The 9,810-nt window shown below is 40.9% G+C and overlaps 1 protein-coding gene across 1 annotated transcript; it reads right to left on the minus strand.

The window, feature by feature from the left end:
• Positions 1 to 1,905: 1,905 nt before the first annotated feature.
• LOC311504492 (tripartite motif-containing protein 16-like) lies at positions 1,906 to 5,542 on the minus strand. The gene has a single exon (XM_084567630.1). It carries the CDS (start codon positions 5,425 to 5,427, stop codon positions 3,673 to 3,675), a length of 1,755 nt encoding a protein of 584 aa, XP_084423756.1. The 5' UTR covers positions 5,428 to 5,542; the 3' UTR covers positions 1,906 to 3,672.
• Between the last annotated feature and the right edge of the window lie 4,268 nt (positions 5,543 to 9,810).

Consider the following 9,810-nt stretch of genomic DNA (forward strand, 5'->3'; position numbering starts at 1 on the left):
TCCAGTCAGACTCTCTCTACTCAGGACCTGAGGATAATCAGTGAATCTGTGTGGATGATCAGAATAAGACAGACATTGTTTCATTGCCATTACTTTTCTGTTCCGCTCAGATAATAACAGCCATGCGTTTGCTGTGTTTGGATCAAGTGTGATTTTACGTGAATATTTCAAGAATTCATTTCTGGTCTTTGGCGCCGGTTGTGGCAGTAAAACATCCACTTCAGTCACTGTCCATGCCTCCCTAAGAACAGTTTCATGGCCTTTATGTTCATCCATTAAACAGAGATAACAGATACTCTGCTGATCAGTACGACAGAAAATCTTCATCACCTCATCATGAAGAGAGCAGATGTTCTCCTGGAGCTTCTTGGAGGGCTCCACCAGCTTGTGTTTCTTTAATGGAGCTGCATCATAGTGAGGTTGGAGGTGTTTCTCACAGTAAGAGGCCGGACAGTCGAGACAGGACTTGAAGGCTTTCAGCTTCCTCCCAGTGCAGACATCACAGGCCACATCTTCAGGTCCAGCATAGCAGTGATCAGCTGGAGCAGCTTGGAGTCCAGTCTTCTTCAGCTGCTCCACTAACTCTGCTAACATGGTGTTTTTCTCCAGGACAGGCCTTGGTTTGAAAGTCTTCCTGCACTGAGGGCAGCTGTAGATTCTCTTCTGGTCTTCTCCATCCCAGTGCCTTTTAATACGGTTCATGCAGTAGCTGTGTCCACAGGAAGTAGTCACAGGATCCTTCAGTGGATTCACACAGATGGAACAAGAGATGTTTCCCAAATGTTGCTCAGTCTGCTGTGCCATTTCACCTCTCAACAACAGTAAATTTCGGAAGAGTTTCACTTTCCCACCAGTAAATAAAAACGTCACACTGAAGGCCCAACCCATTTTTTTGTTGTTGTTTTTTTATATTTCCACCCTGCAGTTGTTATGTTGGTCAAGTTTGACTTCATAGTGATTCCACCAATCCCTCAGCTGGCAGATCTATGAAAAGGGAGGAACCAGGAAACAATTGTGAGACTTTGTGTTGGAGAGAAGGGAGGGATTATCTGTATTTTTCTGTCTTGAGTCAAACCAGTAGTTATTTTTGATGTGTTTAACTGTCACAGGTTAACATGTATTACTGCAGCTGAAAACATGTTTACTTGATCCTGTTTCAAATTACTGCTATGATTAAGTCTAAGATCACTACAGCTGGACGAATTTCACCATCCACCCTGAGTCCTATCACCACAGGTGTGCTTGTAAATCTTCTTTCATGTTGTACAATGCATATATTTCTTTCATATTAACCTATTTGTGTCTTAAAATCAAGATTACAGAAGTTGATTTTCATTACCTGGAAAAACAAAATATCCATAGGTATGAAAGGAATTTGACAAATGGTTGGCAGATAAATTGGGTGACGTCTTTCACCTGTTGGACTGGTTTTGTAGAAGTGTAATGACTATAACAGTCATGTGGGTTTGGGATGGAGGCACATAACCATGTATGAAATTGTGTCACAGAGATCAGATTCTGTCGGGCAAGTGGCCATGTGGTAGTTGATAGAGAATCGTGTGTATAGTCTTAAAAACACAAAACTTAACAAAAACAATGTCAAGAAGCATTGTTTCACTTACTAATCATTGCAGCTACTTCAGTTATAATCTATTACTACATCAACTGTAAAATTCAGTTTGTCACAAATTAAAGGGATGTAGTTTTCTCAAATTTAAAAGTTCCTAAAAGGATTGCCTGCTATCTTTTGACTTCACATTTACTAGAATCCTTCTATACATGTTTAGTGGTCCTAAATCAGGGCTACACCTAAACCTAGTAAAACTTTGACACATTTGACACAGTTTTCTCACTTTTATTTGATTTCCAGCAGGTAAAGAAACACTTCAAAGTATCTGGTGAACAAAAATAGATAAGTCATTTTTTATGAGACATTAATCTTCCATGAACATCCAGTGGCTCAAGAGAACTATTACATTAGTGGTTGACCAAGTTTAGGGAAATTAACAACTCTTTCCTTGATAATATACACTATATACAATATCACACAGTGCTGCTTAAAAGTTTTTGTACCCTTCAGACTTTTCTACCTTTCCACAAAAAAATTACTCAAAACTTGAGCAGTTACCGAAATATTCAGTTGTTACTGCTGCACAACGAGGTCACAGCCGATACTGAAAAGGGTTTACAGAATTTTTCAACTCACAGATGAGAACAAATTATTAATTTTCTTGTATAAATAAACAAGTATAATATTTCTGTTTTCATTGATTACACGACAAATGTATCTAATGCATTTTTTTTAGAAAAGTTCATGACAATAGGTCAGGGTTTGATCATTGATCGACTGGAAAATCCAGAGCTTTGCTCAGCTCCCTCTTCATCACAACAGTCCAACCATCACTCATAAACAACACAAGATGCTTGAACGCCTTGACAATCCATCGTTTTCTGCCAGGGTGTCTTCAGAGTTGGAGGTGCTGACCCTCATATCATCACAGTGAAGATTTATATATTTGAATATGTTTTGGTAAACTAGTAAAACAACAGGAAAACTGTCCAAAAAACATATCACAACATCACCATCATTGACTCATCTGGGACGGCGACGAGTCTGCATACAGAAGGGAAGTGGAACAGCTGGTCCTCTGGTGCAGTCAGAACCACCTAGAGCTAAACCTGCTCAAAACTGTGGAGATGACAGTGGACTTCAGGAAGAGACCCCCATCAACCCCTCGTCTCACAATCCCCAACAGGACAGTCCCTACAGTAGACTCATTCAGGTTCCTAGGGTCCACAATCTCACAGGACCTGAAGTGGACCTCCCACATAGACTCTGTAAGGAAGAAGGCTCAGCAGAGGCTGTACTTCCTGCGTCAGCTCAGGGAGTTCAACCTGCCTCAGGAGCTGCTGATCATCTTCTGCACTGCAATAGTCCAGTCTGTCCTGACCACATCTGTCACGGTCTGGTTTGGATCTGCCACCAGACATAATAGGGAAGGACTACAGAGAACAGTCAGGTCTGCAGAGAAGAAGATCATTGGTCCTGATCTTCACCTCCATCCAGGACCTGTACCGGTCCAGGATCAGGAAGTGGGCTGGTAAAATCTCCACAGACCCCTCACACCCTGGTCACAACCTGTTTAGACTCTTCCCCTCAGGCCGGCGTTACAGAGCACTGTATGCCAAAACCACCCACCACAAAGACAGTTTCTTCTTCCGGGCTGTCGCTCTGATGAACCCAGCAGTCAGAGTGTGAGACCATCCAAATGAACAATAACAATAACTCTGCATTATTGTATATACTCGCCATACAAATTCCTGGATTGTTGTATATATCTGCTCTTATCCTTTATCTCTCAATTTTAGTTTTTTTTTTAATTTTATCTTTATTTTATGTGTACAGACTGATTCTGTACAACAAAATCAGTTCTCACATTGTTTCTCTACTAATCGCTGCAGCTAGAATTAATTCAGTAATGATCATAAAAAGAAACTACTACAGAAACGGTAAAATCCAGTTAGTTGCAAATTAAAGGGATAAAATTGGCTCAAATTTAAAAGTCGTTAAAAGGGTTTGCCTTCCGTCTTTTGATTTTGTATTTGTGGAAATCGTCTTATACATGCATCATGGCCCTACATAAGGACTAAGAATAAGCCTACTCTATCTGTCTATTTGACTTTAATCAACTCAGCAGTGACTCCAACATAAAGAGGGTGAAGTCCAGCATAGAGAGGCTGAGTGAATGTGGTCTGGACTCTGTGGAGGAGAGTCATGGTTTCAGAGACGCTGTAGAAAGACAGAATACCTGCTCTGTGATCCAGGTACACTCCTACTCTGGAGGAAACAGGACCTGAGACGACAGTTGGGACTTTGTTGTGGAAATATCTAACACTTTTTGTTTCACAACGTAATGACCACGACTTTTCATTGTATCCAAATCCACATACATATGAGCTCCCTGCTCTGCTGATATTCTTGTATGCAACTGCTACACCAACTCCTCTTCCTGTCCACTCCACCTCCCAGTAACATTGTCCAGTCAGACTTTCTTTACTCAGGACCTGCCTCCATCTAGTGAATCTGTCTGGATGATCAGAATAAGACTGATGTTTATTCATAAATGTTACTTTTCTGTTCCCCTCAGATAATAACAGATCTGTGTTTGCTGTGTTTGGATCCAGTGTGATTTCACATGAATATTTCAAGAATTCATCTCTGGTCTTTGGCTCTGGTTGTGGCAGTAAAACATCCACTTCAGTCACTGTCAGTGAGATGTTTGTCCATGTCTCTCTCAGAATGTCCTGTAGTTTCTCTCTGGTCTTTGTCACAGCTGCTGTCACGTCATCAAAGTTCCTCAGAGGACGAATCTTGATGCTGGATGAGTGTGTAGACTCACTGGGTGGTGGCAATGAGGGGTAGTTGTGTAGAAACTGGTTGTGATCCTCTGTGTTTAAGAGCTGCTTCAGCTCGGAGCCTTTCCTCTCCAGCTCAGAGATCTCCTGCTCCAGCTTCTCCTGAAGATCTTTGACTTGACTCTTTTCAGTTTCCTGCTGGGATCTGACCAGCTGCGTCACATCAGAGCTTGTTTTCTGGATGAGACGGATCATCTCAGTGAAGATCTCCTGACTGTCCTCCACTGTTTTATCAGCAGAGCCATTGATGGCCTTCAGCTCCTGTCCAAGCAGCTCCACATCTTTCTTTCTCTCCTGGATTCCCTGCAGGATTTCTTGTAGCATCACCTCCACCTCCTTCTGCTTCTCAATCCTTTCGGCTGCAGCTGGGACTGTTTCATGGCCTTTATGTTCATCCATTAAACAGAGATAACAGATAATCTGCTGATCAGTACGACAGAAAATCTTCATCACCTCATCATGATGAGGGCAGATGTTCTCCTGGAGCTTCTTGGAGGGCTCCACCAGCTTGTGTTTCTTGAATGGAGCTGCATCATAGTGAGGTTGGAGGTGTTTCTCACAGTAAGAGGCCAGACAGACCAGACAGGACTTGAAGGCTTTCAGCTTCCTCCCAGTGCAGACATCACAGGCGACATCTTCATGTCTAGCATAGCAGTGATCAGCTGGAGCAGCTTGGAGTCCAGTCTTCTTCAGCTGCTCCACTAACTTTGCTATGATGGTCTTTTTCTCCAGGACAGGCCTCGGTATGAAAGTCTTCCTGCACTGAGGGCAGCTGTAGATTCCCTTCTGGTCTTCTTCATCCCAGTGGCTTTTAATACAGTTCATGCAGTAGCTGTGTCCACAGGAAGTAGTTACAGGATCCTTCAGTGGATTCACACAGATGGAACAAGAGATGTTACCCAAATGTTGCTCAGTCTGCTGTGCCATTTCACCCTTCAACAACAGTAAATGTTGGAAGAGTTTCACTTTCCCAGCAGTAAATATAAGTGTCACACTGAAGGCCCAACCCATTTCTTTGTTTTTTTAGCATTTCCACCCTGCAGTGGTTGGGCTAGTCAGGTTTGACAGCATAGTGATTCCACCAATCCCTCAGCAGGCTAATCTATGTAAAGGGTGGAACCAGGAAATAAACTGTGAAACATTGTGTTGGAGAGAAGGGAGGAATTTTTTATTTTTATTTTTTAGGCTTGAGTCAAAGCAGTGGTTATCGTTGACATGTTGACATAACATTTATTCAATCTTGTTTCTTTAGAAATTACTGCTATTATTACCAAGTTTACCATCACTACAGTTGGAGGAGTTTCACCATCAACCCTGAAACCTATCACTGCCGGTGTCTTTGAGAAATCTTCTTTAATGTTGTACAGCGTGTATATTTCTTTCATAGTAACCTATTTGTATATTAATATTAATATTACAAATATTGATTTTCATTACCTTGGGGGAAAAAAAAATCCGTAGGTAGGAAATGAATCTGAAGCATTGCAGCCAGTGACGCCAGCAGACTGAATAAACTGATCAGGAAGGCTGGCTCTGTCACTGGCTGCAGACAGGTGACTTTTGAATCAGAGATGACACTATACAAACTATTATCAATCATGGATAACCCTGACCACCCTCTCCACCATGCAATAGACGGGCAACGAAGCACCTTCTCCAAGAGACTCGGACAACTTTGTTGTCTCAAGGAACACTACAGGAAATCTTTCCTGCCTCAAGCCATCAGTCTGTAGAACTCCTCCTCTGTGTGTGATAGATGATGCTGGGCTGGAATTAATGTTACTGCACATTTTGCACATGGTTGTGAATTCATTCTATCTATAAGGAGTTTGGCAAATGGTTGGTAGATAGATTGGCCTGGAGTTGTGTTTCTTTTGGACCTCCATACTACATCTGTTGTCGTGGTCTCATCAACCTGCCCAGTCTACATGGCCTGTGGTATTCCACTCCTACTTGAATTGAACAATTCTTCAACCTGCCTACAGTGCATCTGGAAAGTTTCACATTTTATATTACAGCCTTATGCTGTCTAAACTGAGCGATCGGGGGAGAAGGGCCCTAGTCAGGGAGGTGACCAAGAACCCGATGATCACACTGTCAGAGCTCCAGCATTCCTCTGTGGAGAGAGGAGAACCTTCCAGAAGGACAACCATCTCTGCAGCAATCCACCAATCAGGTCTGTATGGTAGAGTGGTCAGACGGAAGCCACTCTGTTGTAAAAGGAACATGGCATGGAGGAAAACCAGGAGGAAACCAGCCACCACTCATCACCAGGCCAATACCATCCCCTACAGTTAAGCATGGTGGTGGCAGCATCATGCTGCAGGGATGTATTTCAGCGGCAGGAACTGGGAGACTAGTCAGGATAGAGGAGATAAATGCAGCAATGTACAGAGACGTCCTGTATGAAAACCTGCGTCAGAGCTCTCTTGACCTCAGACTGGGGCAACGTTTCATCTTTCAACAGGACAACAACCCTAAGCACACAGCCAAGTTATCAAAGGAGTAGCTTCAGGACATCTCTGTGAATGTCCTTCAGTGGCCCAGCCAGAGCCCAGACTTGAATCCGATTGAACATCTCTGGAGAGATCTGAAATTGGCTGTGCACCGATGCTTCCCATCCAACCTGAAGGAGGGTCAAAGGTGCTGCAAAGAGGAATGGGCAAAACTGCCCAAAGATAGGTAAGCCAAGCTTGTGGCATAAAATTAAAAAAGACTTGAGGTTGCAATTGCTGCCAAAGGTGCATCAACAAAGTATTGAGCAAAGGCTCTGAATTTTTATGTGATTTCTTAGTTTTTTAGTTTTAATAAATGTGCAAGGTTCTCAAAAATAAATAAATAAATAAAATTGTCATTATGGGGTGTTGTGTGTAGAATTCTGAAGAAAACATGAATTTAATCTATTCAGAAATAAGGCTGTAATATGACAAAATAGGGGAAAAGGGAAGAGCTGAGAATACTTTCCGGATGCACTGTACTATACCTTTTATATTCTCAAACTGTCATGTAACATCATCAGCTATATGTTGTATTTTTATCATCATCAGATTCTACATAATGCTTTAGTCAGATGTATGTATCTATGATAGATGTGTGTTTATCTCATTCCTCCTGCTGTTCTCTCTTTTCTCTCTCTACCCAGCTGACCTTAGGAAGATGGGTCCCTCCTTTTGAGCTGGGTTCTGCTCAACGTTTCTTCCTGTTAAAGGGGAGGTTTTCCTTGCCACCGTTGCCTTCAGGCTTGCTCTGGGGGTTTCAGGCCGGCGTCTTGAGACACTTGGTATTGTTGACACTATATAAATAAAATTGAATTAGAATACACCTTCTGGTGCTACTTCTGGTGCTTCATCAGGGAAGAACCCGAGGTCATAGGTTGTTTTTAAAGAGGTCTATAAAATGTCGGAAGAGTTTCACTGTCCCAGCATTCACCCATTTATTTGCCTGTCTTTTGCATTTACACCCTGCAGTAGTTGGGCTAGTCAGGTTTGACAGCATAGTGATTCCACCAATCAATAGTGGTGATGGTCAAACAAATTCTTGCTGCATCTGCTGCCATGCATACAAACTAAGACAAATCATGGTGGTACATGTGTCAAGAAAGTGCTTTGCAGAAATGTTGGCAGTCATTGTTAACTGGAGTAATTGCAACGGATCTGGCAAAATATTTTGTATATATAATATCTTTAAAATGTAGCACTGATTTTGTTGCAGTTTAATGAGTGTGATAGGGGTGTGTCTCTGAGTTGAACAATCCAATCAGTTTTCTCATTGTTTCACTTACTAATCATTGAAGTTACACGCAATTAAGCAATGATGTATTACTACGGCAACTGTAAAATTCCCTTTGTCACAAATTAAAGGGATATAGTTTTCTCAAATGTATTAAGTGGATGGCCTGCCATCTTTTGACTTCATATTTACTAGAATTACTTCTATACTTGTATAGTGATCCTAAATCAGGTCTAAACCTAAACCCAATTAAACACTGAAACAATCTGAAACAGTTTTCTCACATTTATTTGATTTTAAATTAATTTCCAGCAGGTAAGAAAACACTTTTCAAAAATAGATAAATAAGTTTTTATAAGACATTAATCTTCCATAAACATCCAGCAGCTAAACTGAACAATTACAAGTTCAGGAAAATTAGCAGCTCTTTCCTTGATAATATACACTATATACAATATCACACAGTGCTGCTTAAAGGTTTTTTGCATTTTCACATAATTTATATATCAATGGCTCATACGTCAGATCAGCAGTTACCGGAAGCATTTTGTTGTTATTGCTGCACAAGGGGTCACAGTAGATACTGAAAACAAGGGTTTACATACCTTTTCAACACACAGATATGAACAAATCATTAATTTTCCAGAATAAACTAATAAAAAAGACTAATATTTCTGTTTAATTTGTTTGATTGGGTTCTCTTTGTCTACTCTCAGGACTCGTGAGAAAATCTGCTGATGTTGAAAGTTGCAAACACTACATTATAGTTATTACACATCAAATGTAACTAACTAATGCATTTTCAGAAATTACTCTTATTCACTCACGCGACGGTCCCACTCTGTTAATTTATCAACAAAAGTAGCAAACAGTTATTCGGCAACATCAGGACAACTTTGTCAAATTATCAAATCATAGTTTTTCATTTGTCCATCCCTATACACTTCAAATTAAAAACCCATGAGCCGTTCCAAGTCTTCTCTATACATTTTGTCTTCCTGACGTTCGGACACAGTTTGATCTTCGTTTCCTGGGAGATGAACAGGTATTCCCAGGCCAATCCCTCAAAGCGAATTCTGGGTCTATGCCAGGGTCTCCCCTATCCCAGGGTCTCCCCCCAGCTTGCCAGATAAACTCCCAACTCTCATTGTTTCACTTACTAATCGCTGCAGCTACAATTAATTCAGTAATGACCATATAAAGAAACTACTACAGAAACTGTAAAAATCAGTTTGTCGCAAATAAAAGGGATAAAAATTGGCCTAACCCTAACCTTTTTTGGATATACCATGACCTCGATGACTGGGAATCTTCACAGACATGCTGATTCTGAAGGCTGCAAACACTACACTATACTTATTACACAACAAATGTAACTAATTAATAAATTTTCAGAAATTACTCTTATTTACTGTATTTTCATTCACACAATGGCCTGTTAATGTGTAAACAAATATGGCAGTTATTCAGCTACATCAGGACAACTTTGTCAAGTTATTGTGGCTTTTACTATGTCTGATTAATTGATGATAAACTACAGGAGATATTTACAATTGTATACCCATCTAAAATGTTTGAAAATAGCAATAAATTCATGCAAAGATTTTTATTCAACAACCCATGAGCCGTTCAACATCTTCTCCGTACATTTCGTTTCCCTTCGTT

The sequence above is a fragment of the Chelon labrosus genome (assembly GCF_963514085.1).
Source record: "Chelon labrosus genome assembly, chromosome: 1".
Taxonomy (NCBI): domain Eukaryota; kingdom Metazoa; phylum Chordata; class Actinopteri; order Mugiliformes; family Mugilidae; genus Chelon; species Chelon labrosus.

What these genes read in the sequence shown, in the direction of transcription:
- LOC311504492 (XM_084567630.1), bottom strand. Translation starts at nt 5,427, where the DNA reads ATGGGTTGGGCCTTCAGTGTGACACTTATATTTACTGCTGGGAAAGTG.